The sequence below is a fragment of the Uloborus diversus genome, chromosome 7 (genome assembly GCF_026930045.1).
Source record: "Uloborus diversus isolate 005 chromosome 7, Udiv.v.3.1, whole genome shotgun sequence".
Taxonomy (NCBI): domain Eukaryota; kingdom Metazoa; phylum Arthropoda; class Arachnida; order Araneae; family Uloboridae; genus Uloborus; species Uloborus diversus.
In genome coordinates this window covers 12,682,536-12,697,689 of record NC_072737.1, presented here as the reverse complement: position 1 = coordinate 12,697,689, position 15,154 = coordinate 12,682,536, and the positions used below count along the sequence as shown (strand labels likewise).

The following is a 15,154-nucleotide window of genomic DNA, read 5'->3' as shown; positions in this document are numbered from 1 at the left end:
TTAAGAGCACTCCACGGAGAAATTATGTGTACAACCTCGAAGTCTTATATTTGGAATCAGAGTCAACAATCGTAGGGGAGATCGGAACTTGTATGCAATAGGGGTAAATATGCGAATGAGCGATAATTTTCCTGTTTCTAACTTGGCAGCTCTGAATCACTTGTCACATGGCCATGCAGGTGTCTCGCTACTGTGAGTGTGTTATCAGTGAGATCTACAGCACGAAATGTGTATTTGTGTTGCACGAAAACTGTTCAAATAAGACTGGGTTCCAACAGGATTATACAAACAAGTCTTTATGTTCCAACATTCGAATGAGTCTTTATGTTCCAACAGAGTTGTTCAAATTATCTTTGTGTTTCAACAGGACTGTTCAAGTACGTTTTTCTGTTCCAATATAGGACGTGCCGTGGGAAATGCATCACCGGCTACGTCTTTAAAGGCAGGGAAGGAGAACACGAAATAGAGATGACGTGTGAACAGGGAAGATGGTCACCTACACAGACCTTTCCGGTTTGTGTTTGTAAGTAATAGTTTGTTCAAAGTACAAATTTTTTTTTAAACCTCCGTTTTGAAACAGTTCGAAACAATTAACTTGTACATGAAATACACCGCCAGCTCATTCAATTCCAGCCGAGGACTGCAGTTTCGTGCTTATTAGCACTCATCAGCCCGGCATAGGAAAGTGACTAAGCTGGAGGTGGAAAACCTCTTAAGGAAGCCAAGAGTGCCAAACAAACTGGTAGCTAATATAGAATTAGCACTGACTAGACGAGTAGCCGAAGCAAAGGTTCGGTTCAACTCGAAGATTGAAGGCAAGGCATGGTATTTTCAGTAAGTTAAGGCCCTATTAGGCGGTAACTTACTGAACATAGGGCGGTACATAGTCGTGTACTTAGGGCGCGTTGACGTCGGAGCACCTCCTTTCCGTACGTTCTTACGGTGTCTTACTTCTTAACGTGCCCTGACGCTTTTCTCGCTCCGAACTGTCTTAAACCTTTTTAGTATTTTTTGGCTATTTAGTCTCAAAAATCACCATTTATTTTGTAATTGAGTTTCGAATTCGTATCTTATAGGTTATAATCATATAGTGCTGTTTTCATGCCCGTTCAACTTTTACTTTATACACTATTCAATCAGTAATAAGTTTGCTTTATTTTAACGATGGTAAGACATTATGTTTTAAACTCTAACCGAACCATGTTAGGTTGCCAAAATAAATATGCGTAAACGTACCCCGTGTCCGGGACAAGTTCACGACTTGGACTCAAAAATATTTTTTTTTAACGGTTAAAAAAATAGCAACAACTGAACATGCCAATTTTGACTCCATTAACTGCTTCATAAAATCCGAATCTCTAAAATTTCCTAAGTTAAAGCATAAAAATTAGAAAATTCATTGAAAAAAATCCGCGTAAACGTGCCCCGGTCTTCCCAAAATCTATAAATTCCGGGCAGCTCTCACCACCCAATAACGCTCCCAAATTGAAGTCCGTGGAAGAGCAGGGTATTTGCGGAGGTGCAGCATGGCCAGAGTTGTAGATCATTTTGCAGTATAAAACGTTGCCCAGGGTACACCACGTGGAGGTATTTTTTTAGTTTGAAGTTATTTTTTTTCTCTTTCTTTGGTAGCGAGTGGCCTGTGCGAGCTGTCTCTCACTGGAGAAGGTTCTGGTTCTTATAACTGCACCATGGAAATGAATGGTAAAAAATGTGATGTTGTTTGTGACGGAAAACGTCAAGGGCGGTACTTCTGCTACCCGGGCAGACAATGGGAGCCCAGACTACCGCATTGTGTCCAAGCCAAAGGTAAATGATCCTTATAGATATCTTAAAACAGGTCCGACGAGAGGCCATGTCAGCCTAGTCGGAAGCTAAAGGCCCAGCCTTTGAGGGAACCCGACTTAGATACACAGCATTATGTGTTATTGGGGGGGGGGGGGATTCGCGGTCGAACAGACAAGGGGCCCGTCTTGATTTTTGGCGACCCTAAAATCCTATATGCATCCATTTTTACGTAGACATAAACTACACTGGAAAGCAGATTTTAAGATAATTTTTGCAACCATTCTTGCACAGATATAAATTACACTAAGGAGCAAATTTTAAATTAATCTTAGTGAGTTAGAGTTTTGAGTTGTTTTGAAGTAAAATAAGAATCCTGATTTCAAAACTGTTCGTAGTTTTCCTCTACCATGCGAGGCTTTTTTTCTCTACACTTCGTGTGAAAGTGAGACTGCGACCACATTAAGTGGGAGAGTCTGTATCACGAGGAAGCCTTGTTGCTCTTCTATTGGCTGAAATAAACATTTTTTACTTGAAATAAAGTGTATTCAAATTACTAGTACACATGTGACGTGAACACCGATATTATTCATAATACACACCAAAAGAGTTGCAGTTTCTTACAAAGTGTTTTTAGTGGAAAATGTTTTGTTCATCAGCTTAAAGATTCATTTTCCAAGCTGGTGTGATAGATACTTCACCGTGCTAAGCTCAAAAATCGTATTTAAAACTTAGCTCAAACTGAGAAACTCCTTTTTATTGTTTGACGCTTCCGTAAATTTGATGCAGGTTCCCTTTATCAGAGTTTTTTTTTTTTAATATTTCTATTAAAAAATGAGCCCAAAACATGGTGTGTAGGCAAAACATGCTATAAAGAACCACCTCGGTTGACAATAACTCAACTTTGATAAGAAGTTCAGATACAACTTTTGTGCTTTGCACAGCAGTATTACTGAGCACCAGGTATTACGCAATCTCCGACGTAAACCTGTCCTGTCAAGAGCCCTGACGTAGTTGTCCCCGATACGTTTAACCCAATATAAGAGTACTTGCGGCAGTACTTTCAAGAAAATAGAAAGCAAATACAGCCAGGAAAGCTATATCTCAGCAACCTACTCACCATACATAGAAAAGAGCAATGGCATCACCTGAGAGATAATGAAGAATGAAAAACATGCTCCATGAACACGGAAGAAACGTAACGTTCGAAGTTTCTCAATGTTTTAAACCACCTATTCCATATTACCCTTCATTTGCCATTTTTTAAAAACATGTTTTTTCGTGGCAACATAATTAATAGTACTTTTTTTACAAGTGACAGTTCGCTACAGTAGTTCTAGTATAGGCTGATAGTGATTTGGAGATTTTTTATCCGAAAACCAACTAGTTTTTTTTTTATAGAAATGCAAATGGTATTCCAGATTACCTTCTTCTCGTCTACACTGTTAAAACCAGGGGTTCCAGACGAGAGAATATATTCCCCCTAAGGTGAAGGCATGGTACCGAAGGGTGCCACACTAGCCAGGAAACGCAGCAGGGGTGCGAAAACAGCAGGCAATCGCAGAATGAATCGTTACGCATGCGCGCTAACTTAGACATTCATTCAACCACTTCAATATGGCGGACGCAGGATCAGTAGCTTGATGTTACGTTCACATTGAATTAAGTAAAATATTGGATTAAAACTCTTCTAGGATTAAAACTTTCGAGGATTCAACTCCAAAATAACAAGTAAGTACAGTTTTTGATCACTTTGTAGCTTTCAGGGCTTTCAAACATAGTTAAGTGTTTTTAAAAGTACGTTTACTGCTTTTTATTGTTTAACGGTTACTGTATTGCTATTTCCAACATTCAAATCGATACTAAAAATATCTATCATTATTTTCTTGAGTACTCGATAAGCAACGTTTAACCACCACATTATTGACCAGCAGTAAGATAATAATCATTAAGTGAGATGAAATAATGAAAAAAATGATTCTTTTGCTTCGTAGATTATAAAACAGAATAGCAAGCGGGAAAAAATGAACTAAAAAATAAAACTCGTTCCGTCTAGTTTTTTTTTTTTTTTTTTTTTTCATTCAAGTGTTTGAATCATTTCCTGTTAGCGGTATTGGTGTTATTTTGTGAAGCCGATAATATAGCGTTAGAAATTTCTTTTGGTTTTTAAAAGTGGCGAAAAACTTCTAGTCTTTAAATTTAAATATGTTTGTGACAGCTCTTTGATACCAAGTAAAGGGGGTAGATATTTATTGTTTTATTTATTTTTAATATTACTGAAAAAAAAAAACTTCATCAATACGCAGAATTTTTTGACACGTTTTAAACGGCCCCAGAGTTGTTATTTTCATTATTATTATTTATTTTATTAATTTAAAGAAAAGGATAAAAATTTCACTGGTCCGTAATTCCTTTCTTTTGCTTTTACCTGTCGTGGGTCAAAAGAGGATGAGAAACACTGAGTTAGAGCACGATCAGATGAATTAAAGCAACGCTTCTTAACTATGTTGAAAACTCTGAAATATGATCAAATGCTGTAATTACAAGTTTTAATCTTTTTCCAGTGCTTAATTCAATGTGAAAAATGTCCAAAACGTAGAATATCATGATTAAAAACTAGATATATGTAAAAAAAAAGAACAACTACACAACTGTATTCAAAAACACACACTATACGGAAGAGGGGGGAGTAGGATCTACAGTAGAAATCAGTAAGGGTGCCATTTTTCTCTCAGAAGGTTCTTTCTGGTCACCCCAGCTGATTATCTTTTAGAAGGTGCCTGTTTTTCACCCAAATAAGAGGTGCCATTTCGGCTCCATATTGGGTGTCGCTTGTGAACAAGCTTTTCACCCCTGAAAAGTGCCAAACGCAACCTGTAGTTTTAACAGTGTTTATGAAGTAAAAAAACATTCGTTTTACGCATCTGAATTAAAGAGGATCGCTCTCAAAATATCGAAGTAATTTCTACCGAAAAAAAAAATACTTCTGCTGTCTCTTAAAATGTAACTAATCTTGGAACCAAAATTTAAGAGAATACTTTATGATAGTTTCATAATACTCACTTCAGTGCTGTGTGAAATGACGCGCCAGTTAAAGAGAAATATAAATGTTCAAGAACTTTTGAATATTAAAATCCGTACTGTGTGTGTGTATGTACGTTTTCTTGTTGCTTCTTTTTAGGGGATGCAACTGTCATAAACGCTGATCGTAGACGATGCCAATGTCAAAACGGAGGCACGTGTGATGCTTATGGACGCTGCGTCTGCCTTGCTGGATGGTCTGGTGTTAAGTGTGAACAGTGTGAGTGTGGCTTCCTGTGTCTTTTATATTTTTTTTCCTCCGTTCCTTCTTCACTTTAGTTTATTCTAACACAAACTTGACCTCCAATAATACAGTCCCGAACATTCGGAGTAAGGTGGACCGAAGAGGGACCGAGTTTGTGACAATGTTAGGTTATTGGGAATGCTCACGCAACGGGATTTTTCACTCTGTCCGGGTGTGCCCGAGAGCAGGGTTGGCCGAATTGGACCCAATTGGGTTGGACCCAATGGATTTTTTTGAAAAAAAAACCCATTTAAAAAAACCCATTATTTAGCCCACTTTTGGGTTTTTTCAAATTTTCTGAGAAGTTAAAAAAAAAAAAAAAAAAATTAATTTAAATACTTTCATAATTTAAATTTCTTTTTTATTTGTTCTTCATCACAGACAATGAACACAAAAAATGAATTTTGAACTTTAAGAGTATTTCTTAACACTTAACAGCATTAAAAAAAACACTTCAAAGATTTTAAATAAATATATTTAACTTTTTTCTTTAACTGGTCAATAAATAACTCAAATCATCTTGACTGAGTCCTGTCTCGTCTGATTTCCTCAATATTTGTAGATTGTACAGAGGAAACTACTCTAGTTAAAAGGCTTTCAGGTGAATTATTTTCTGCAAACCAACACGTCACAAATCTCGAATAAACACAAGGTATATTTTTAGAAATTAACAGACTTTTCAAACGGTCAACAGAAAACAGAACAGGATGTACAGTATTTTCATTATCTTCGAAAAAGTTTAATATTTCTTACTCTGTACACAGAAGTAGAAAAACAGGCAACATTCAATTCAAAGAAATGCGTTGATTAAGCTGGAATTCAGTAAAAACTGATTTAAACTACTTGAGGTTCTACAGTAGTTTTGCTTAACAAAATGATATACAATAAAGTAAAATGCAAAAAAAAAAATGTAGTAATTAAAAACGAACAATAGATTTTATCACTCGAGAAGTAACTTTGCCTTAACTGTTGGTAATAATGAAAACTAAAAAAAATCTGAAGCTTCACCATTCTTGGGTTTTGTAGTCTTTTATACTTTTCTTCAGAATATGCTGAATTTTAACTAGTTTTCCAGCTTTTTTTACCCGAAGACAATTTTTGCACTTTGTCTATACACTTACGCTACAATATGCTACAAGTACCCCCACATTTTCCCTAAAAAAAAAGACAAAAAAATCCACATTTCTTTTAAAAACCCAACTTTAGTTGGGTTTTTTTGGGTTTTATTTAAAAAACCCAAAAAACCCTGGGTCCATGGGCTTTAAAAAAAAAACCCGGGTTTTTGCCAACCCTGCCCGAGAGTTATGGATTCGTTCAGGTTTTTTAGTGACAAGTTTCCAGGACTCTACTGTACTGGCTTTTCTGTTTTCCGAGATATTTTCTGAAAAACCGATATGAAATGAATGTCGCAAGTTGCACTTGCAAATCTTTCAAATTAAATAAAAATATAATAACTTTTGCACGAGTATAAACTAGCTATATATTTAGATACTAGCTTTTTACCGAGTGTCGTAAGGTTCAGTAACTCTACGCTTAATCGTTTTAAGCGTTTCCTCCTAACGTAGCAAAGCCTACTAAGGTCTTTGCACAAAAAAAACCAAACCAAGCGTTTTCTGAAAATTTAATTTCCTCAAGGTTTATGCATTTTACCAAAATGAAATAACACATAAACTCTTAGGAATCGTTTCTATTTCTAAAAATTTACCATTTTCATTAAAACCTATTTCATTGTTGAACTTGTGACAATGGGATAGCCAGTTTTCATTGCGAATTTGGGAAATAAAAACATATTTATTGATGTGTTGAAAAAAAATAATAAATCAAAATGCTACGCTAAAAATTCAAAGCTTTTTTTTCACTTAAGCAGAAGATCCATATAAAGAACTAACAGGAATCAGCCATTTTTGCATTAAAAAACAATAAAACATACTAAACAGCACGGTATCAAGCATCCAGCTCTAAGCATCAAATCCCTGGCATTCATTTAAATTTTGACTTTTTGTATTCAAATAATGTGTTCCGCCATCACAACAAATTGCAATAGGCTCTTACTCGTTGGATTTCTCATTTCTACAAATGAATCCTACGGCAATCACAATTGCCAGAAACATAACTTGAATTTAAGACATTAAAATTCAAATGAATGACAGGGGCTGGATGCTAGATGCTGTCTGCTGGATGTCTAAAATGGGTTGTGTAAAGTTGTCGTGGTATAGATAAAATAGATTCTGGGGGATATCGACGTCACGGGAGTGGAGGCCTGGGGACATTGCGCCTCGAGGAGACTCAGGACTAAAAAGGGACTTAAAACGTCAACTTCAAATCAAGTGAGAATAATAAGCAATATGTGATTTATCAGAAAAAAAAACAAAAACAGGAGAGCTTTTTGTGGTTCTATTTTAGGCTTTTTGGGATCCTAAAGGTTTCCGTGGCGACGTCCTGGGAGTCGCCAAAACTCTTTTTCTTCTGCTGCTCGTTGTGACTCGAAGTGACACCACTATAACCTCGACGGGATATTTTGAGCAATCTGGGTCAACTTGATGTTGTCAGAGCCGTACTATAAAACTCAACGCCATGAAACAGCTATTTTTCTTACTGGATCGACTATTTATGCAATTTACGTACCATCTCACTGCTCCCATGTTCCGTTTGCATATCGTCGCCCCTGAGCCCCAGTAAGATATCTTACAGTTGCTCTGAGGCCAAGATATGCTCGAGAATTTACAACTTTCTGAACAACATTGCCACTGTTTTATTTACAACCCTATTATTGATTTTAATTTGCAATTATTTTAGTACAGTGAAACCTGTGTAAGTTGACCACCTGCGGTTCAGTACTTTAGTGGTCAACTTAGACAAGTGATCAACTTATGGAGGCTGATATATATGATCCAGGACTAATTACGTTCCTGGCAATAGCCATCAACTTAGACAGGTAGTCAACTTACAAGAGTGTGGTCAACGTTACAGGTTTTACTGTATCTTCTTAAAAAAAAAAAAAAAAAAAAACCTGCTATCCTTACTAGACTATTCTCATTTTTCCTCTACAGCGAACAGTCACTGCAAGTTGGTACTAACTGGACACAGTAATGGCTCTTACGACTGCACAACTGAAATGAATGGAACCGTATGTGAAGTTCAGTGCAATGGAAGGAAACGGGGGTACTTCTACTGTTACCCGGACAGTGATTGGCAGCCCAGACTTCCCGATTGTGTGAAGGTGAAAGGTAAAAAAGGTCACTAGATATCCAGTTGAGGTATTGTATCCGTGGACGTAAACTATTAGGAGGATCTACATGTATTAGGGTCATTCCACGAAAAAGTCAACCCGTTGTCCCGCACGTGACGGTTCATATATTTCATTAAAAAAGTAATAATTTTAAAGGGTAATGACGAAATATTTTGCTTAAGAAACCACACATAAGTTTGTAATTTGCTAAGCAGCAAAAAAAATGTTCATTAATATTTTAAAAAGTGTTATTTTTAATGAAATATATAAGGCGTCACGTGCGGGACAAAATGACCGATTACCATGGAATGGCCCATTTATATGATTTCTTTTAGCTTCACATAAGCTCTCAAAAGATCGACAGCTATTATATTATTAGAGGAAAAAAATAATTACCCACCTTTTTTTTATATACTGATATTCTTGAAAACTGTCTCTAAATGATGCCTGTTTCATGTTAGATGTAGATATCGTCGCCTCAGAGCTACTGTTGGATTTTTTAGTGTTATTCCTGAGATCAGATGTCTTACTGTTGCTCTAAGGCGACGATATGATAGCAAAATTTAGGGCAGTTTTACCAATTTAAGTGATCTGTCATTGGACGCATAAATTGCTTTTCTAAATTCGGTCTCTAAATATTCCATGATAAACGGGTAACTGCTCCTTAAGATACTAAACCTTTTATTTTTGAAATTTTGAAAGGGAAAAAAAAAACGCTTCTTGAAAAGACTAAATTTATTGAACTAAAATTAATGGAGTTGGTGACACATTCGTATACCATTTGATTGTAAACATTAAAAAAAACTCAGGGTGGGTAACATTTTGCTTTCAATACGCGGTGCTGAAATACGTTAGTCACTATGTATCTTAATAGTCTTACGTAAAAGAGTATGATCCTGATGGTTAAAAACCGGTCACAAGATATGGCAAATGTTTGAATTTGCGAAGATATTACGTAGCAAAGTAATAAATTACATTCAGCAAAAAATATGTTGAGAATTTTTTAATTGGTCTGTCCTTTAGAAACTGGCATTACTTTCCAAATGATTCTCGGTCGTCCAAGAGTAGCCGTGTTAAGGAAGTCAGAAACAAGCATTGAAGGGCATTGGCATCTTTGCGAGATTGCGTAAAAGATCCCAAGGATTCATTTGATTCTGAAACTTGGGTAGAATACAAATTGTGGACATTTTGTAGTTCAGCAATGTGATGATACATAAATTTCAAAAATTATTAATCTTGAATAATCAGTAAATGTTAAAGTACTCCATCTTCTTTTTCTGAGTGCAATGAAAAATGTTAATGTTCTTCCAGAAGATGCAGCTTCCAACCGCATACGCTGTCAGTGCCAAAATGGTGGTTATTGTGACGCCGATGGCCGATGCGTCTGCCCTGCTGGAAGATCAGGGACCAAGTGTGAAAAAGGTGAGAGGATGAAAAACTTTCTTACAGTGGACATATGATCGAGATTCGAGATAGCACAGGGTGGCGTCCAGTTGCTGACAGTAAACAAACAGTGGCGGATGGGGCCGGCGGGCAGTCGGGCAAATGCCCGGTGGGCCGCCTCGGTTTGGGCCGCATTAAATCTTTCAATTAAATAGTACAAAAAAAAAAACTTTTTTTTATTTCTTCTATTTTTATTTTTTTTATTTTTTTCATTTTTTCTTCCTTAAAAACTCTTGAAAAAATCTGTCGCCTAAAAGATGCGAAATCAAACCACTTTGCGACATTGGAAAATATAAAATTGGATCACTCATTTTTGTAAACGGATTTCAAATCTTTGTAAAAATCTTAGGAAGACCCTTGCCTTCTTTTTTTAAAAAACCGTCGACTCGTATATGACGAAAACCTTCCTTTTCTTCCCATGTGGACCGGTCCTGGACCGGCCCACCACGCACTCGGCGCCAGATTAAGCAATCGATTAGCACCCCACCTCATTAGCCCTTTCATTGATGATAGCCGGTAACCATTTCACGGCCATCTGTGTACAGGGTACAGGGACAGGGACCAGTACAGGAACACTACCTTAGTTGGAACGGGACGGCAAAAGCAGTTTGCGGAAAGGAAACAGCTGTTTTTCATTCGAAGATGCAGAGAGAGAGGTATTTTTCCGAGAGTGAACCCGAAGGCTGAAGGGTCGGGATTGTTTCCTGGAATTCTTTTCAGTAATTTTTGCTTTAGGGTAACTGAGGATTATACCAACATCACCACACCTACCACTTCCTTTTTTATGACTTTGTGAATGAAAGGGATTCGCGCGTTGAAACTTGTAGGCACTGGCAATCTATTTATCTTTTCTCCAGTTTCGAGGCAACAGGACTGAAGAATGATGGAGTCATTTGTAACACGTTTTAGCTGTAATTAAAAATCCTTTTAAAGTTATAATGAAATTGAAATTCATTTTGATTATTTAAACAAAGGATTTTGAAGAGCAAGTTTGGTTCGTAAAAAAATTTACTTATTTCTCTAAAACTTTTACTTTAGTTATCCATTACTGCTTTTAATTTGTAAAAATGTTTTGGAGACTTTTGTTATTTATACTATCATTTCCAGGGCCGGATTTACATTTTAGTTGCCTAAAAAAATGGAAATACTTGAAAAGAATCGATTTCATTTTCAAATGCTTGAAATTTTGCAAAAATGTAGCTACAAGCCTTGAATTTTAAAATTTCTAACAAATTGGAGTTGATGAGGGGGAGGAGTGCAAAAATATGTTAAATTCAGTGTGTGCTTCAATGCATGTTCGTCAAAGTATGCTTCAATTTTATTTCTTACTAAGAGTATAAATTATGAATTGTTCAAATAGGCAGTATGTTACTCTCTTGCTACCTATTTTCTAATTGTGTATCCTATTTCTTTTAAAGCAATTTGTAGATGGGTTGCAGAGGTGATTAAAAACTAGCTGTATCGAAAGTCCATGAGCACATGTAACAATGCATTATCCTTTCTCCTCCCTCGCTCTATCTCTCTGTCGACTGCCTCATCGATGTGTCGACCCCTAAAAAAATTTTACTGTGTATTATCTCAACTTGCAAGAGTACATAATTTTAAAAAGTTTTGTTCGAATATTTTTGATTCCAATCTTCCTTTATATGGCTTCAAACTGCAGAATTTTACTATATATTTTTTTTCTAAAATTCCCTCTGGGGGAATCCCCGGAACCCCTAAATTGGGAGCCCTGCATCATTTTCTCGATGCTATTCCCCTTCTTAAGAGAAATCCAAAAAGGCAGGCAAACACATATTAAAATATCACACACAAAAAAAAGAAAGAAAAAAAAAGAAAGGAAGGAAGAAAGAAAATAATGCATAACTTTATGGTGTCTCAGGGGAAAAGACAAATATAGAGCAAAAAAAAGTAACAATAGTCATTAATAAAAAAAAAAAAACAGTTTAGCATTTCCTCTTTCGCCACCGACAAAGTGGTCCGGATTACAAAAAGGGCCCCATACCAGAAATAACTTAAGGCCCCGTTAAGTCTAAATCCGACCCTGATCATAAATGTTTTAGAAATAGTAACAAAACTGGCTTTGTATGCTATTCTATGTAATTATTCTTCATTCCCTTTTTAATATGGGATCTTCCAAACCACTGCTCTTGTTAATATTACCAAAGATCGTCTACAAACTGCGTTTAAAAAAAAACTTGTAAAAATTTCCAGGGGAGTGTCCTCCACCTCTCCTTTTCGCCAGCATCGTTCAAGATTGGCCGATTTTGATAAATAAGGTGTCAATCGTTTCGTAACTGAGACCCGGGTGACATAGGCTTTATTTTTGCAGACTTCAGCAATAGGAAAATTTGATTTAACCTTATACATCCTGATTTTAACCATTTTCATTCCTTTCTCTTTTTAGCACGGGTTTTAAATAAATATACCCAAAAACTGTAACCATTCTACGGAAAAAACATCATTAGGTAAAGAACAATTTAGGTGTTGATTATTATTATATTAATTCTTATTAAGTAAGAGCAATCTTTTATAATCTAAGTTGTCTACCAATTTTATGTAGTAACACTAATTTAATTTATCTTTCACGTGTTTCAAACTAAGATGCTTGCTTGCAGGTATATAGTGCTCAAACTATTGTATTTTTCGTTTTTACCCGACTACGGCAAAGTCAAAAGAAAGGGTTATGATTTTAGCAGTCTATGTATGTTTGTATTTACGGTTGTTTCCCCGCAGCGCCAAAACTATTCATCCTATTTTGATAAATAAGGTGTCATTCGTTTTTTTAATTGTAACCCGGCTAACATAGGCTACATTTGACACTTACAGTCCTATATCGTTTAAAAATATCTTCGAACGATAGAAAAATCACCCGCGTAACTTGGATGACTACACTGTAAAAAAAAGGCCGAAGGCTATTTCAGTGGAACGTTTCGGGATTTCGCAGGTTTTCATCCACTTCCTGAGAAAATCGAGTATATTTGTCAAACAGTTTCCTGAATTGCCAAAACCTACACGAATGCAGACTTTTCACTGCTGTGAAAAATATTTTTTCGCTACCAGTTTAAAGACTGACTGAGCTTGTTTATTAAGTGTGTCGGCTTTACCACAGTTACTGTCTGTCCAGACTGACTAATGTATCGTTAAGAGCGAATTAGTCAAGGATCGCTTCAGCTTTGCCAGGAGTATGCTTAGTTCTTACTGGCAGTTCTGTCGTGTCTGCTTTAATGCTTCTGGAGTTCTGTTGGTGGAGCGGCGAGGTTCTAATTAATTATTTAAAACCCACCTACCACATTCTTCTCGGAGGTTCCCGAGACATGGCTGGCTTTAACAGAGGAGATTTCCCAATTCTGTAAAAAGTTTCAAGAACCGTTTCAGAAAGGTTACTGACTTTTGGCGGAACATTTTTCTGTTTTTCACCCGGCTACGGCGAAGCCAAAAGGAAGGGTTATAATTTTAGCAGTCTATGTATGTTTTTGTATTTACGTATTATCACCGGTAGTGCCTAAACTATTCATCCGATTTTGATAAATGAGGTGTCAATCGATTCCCTATTATAGCCCGAGTAACATAGGCTATATTTTAACCGACTTCAAATGTAGCATGAGACGATTTATTTGCTTTAAAAAAAAAATAGCAGTCTTTGTATTTGTGTATGTTCCACTATAGCACCTAAACTATTTATCCGACTTTCATGAATAAGGTGTCAATTGATTCGGTATTATGGCCCAAGTAACGTACGCTTCAATCTTTTATTGTTTAAATTTTCTATCAGCTTCATGCAATAGCAATAAATTAAGATTACCATTCTTGTATATCAAACTAAAATGCTTACCGTAAATTACTCACGCTATTATTTTTTGTCTATCTTAGATTAAAACGAAAAATATTTAAATAAAATAAAAGATTAAAAAACTGAATCCTGACTACGGCGAAAAAACCTAAAAGATAAGAAACAAGGTAGGTGCTGTTTAATATCATCGTCCTATTGAGTAAAGCCAGTAATTTGATAAGTTAGATATTCCTATTTATTTAGTTCTATTGAAATCATCTGTCACTTTCGCATTAATAACATTATAATTCAATTCAAATACCGTAGTCGTGCGGTATGGTAGAACTGTAGTTGAGAACGCACGACAACGGCATTTGAATTGAATTATAATGTTATTAATGTGAAAGTGACAGAGGATTTCAATAGAACTAAATAAATAGGAATATCTAACCTATCAAGTTACTAGTTTTACTCAATAGCACGATGATATTAAACAGCACCTACCTTGTTTCTTATCTTTTAGGTTTTTTTTTGCCTTATCGGGTAGAATGCATCTTTAAGACTGCAAATTAGAAAAATTTCTTATTGCGGGCCCTAGAATCACTCCTCCACGTCACATCACAAAAAGAGCGCATTGAACTCCGTTTTTAGCACTACAATTGCAGAAAAAAATCCGCCGGATAACCCCCGAACCACCCTCCTCTGAAAATTATTGGTCATAATGTTTGCGTTTTGAACGTTTCTATTTCGAAAAACGGGCGTGGGAGGGAGTCGCACCCGAGCGCATAATATTACGAAAGACAGTTAGAATGCATTTCTAAGATTACAAATCAAGAAAAAATTCCTGGGATATGAACCCTCAAATCTCTCCTCACTCTAACATCAAAAAGATCGTCTAAAACTGCATTCTTAGAGCTACAAATACGAAAAATAAGACAGGTGAGCGACACCGGACCTCTTCAATCCTAACATTACCAAAGATCGTCTAAATTGCGTTTTCAAAACTAAAAATTTCGAAAAATTACCGGGGAAGAAACCCCAGGACCCCCTTTACTTCGGAGTTAATACTATGCTTAAGGTTTGTTCATATCGGTTTCCATTTAAATCAGAAATCCTATACAGCCGCCACAGAACAAACAGTACTTACAGAAATACCACTTTGAGACGACGATTATGCATACATTTGTTGAGAAAAAGGCTGTAACCTTCTCATTAATTTTTACTCTTATGATAAACTTCTGTCACCTAGTAAAAATTCCTTAGAAAATGCTCTGCTGTGAGCAATAAGATGCTTTACTGTGTATTTGTAAATTCATCGGTCGGCCGATAAGATAACTTTGTTGCATAACTGTCCAGGACCTTCTAAGGCTCTAACAGCTGCCTGTAATGATAGTCTGTAGGGGACAATGAACACGTAAAGGCAGGGCCGTCTCCAGGGGTGACGTAGAACCGTGGCTGCCAATTTTAACTTAGGGGTAGAAAAAAAAAAACTTCTCAGTATTTAAAAAAAATTAAATAGAAGTAACAAAATATCAAGTGGAATTCCCGTGACAAAAAATATTTTCTGAACAAAATTTTGAAAGAAAATGCAACCCTTGAA

General features: G+C 36.2%; 1 protein-coding gene across 1 annotated transcript in view; it reads left to right on the top strand.

The window, feature by feature from the left end:
* Nucleotides 1-417: 417 nt before the first annotated feature.
* LOC129226260 (multiple epidermal growth factor-like domains protein 6) overlaps nt 418-15,154 on the top strand; it is a 46,023-nt gene continuing 31,286 nt past the window's right edge. Inside the window, exons 1-5 of the mRNA XM_054860861.1 lie at nt 418-523; nt 1,633-1,809; nt 4,967-5,086; nt 8,161-8,337; nt 9,651-9,761. Coding sequence (XP_054716836.1) covers nt 469-523; nt 1,633-1,809; nt 4,967-5,086; nt 8,161-8,337; nt 9,651-9,761 — 640 coding nt within the window. The 5' untranslated portion in view covers nt 418-468. The remainder of the gene's footprint in view (nt 524-1,632; nt 1,810-4,966; nt 5,087-8,160; nt 8,338-9,650; nt 9,762-15,154) is intronic.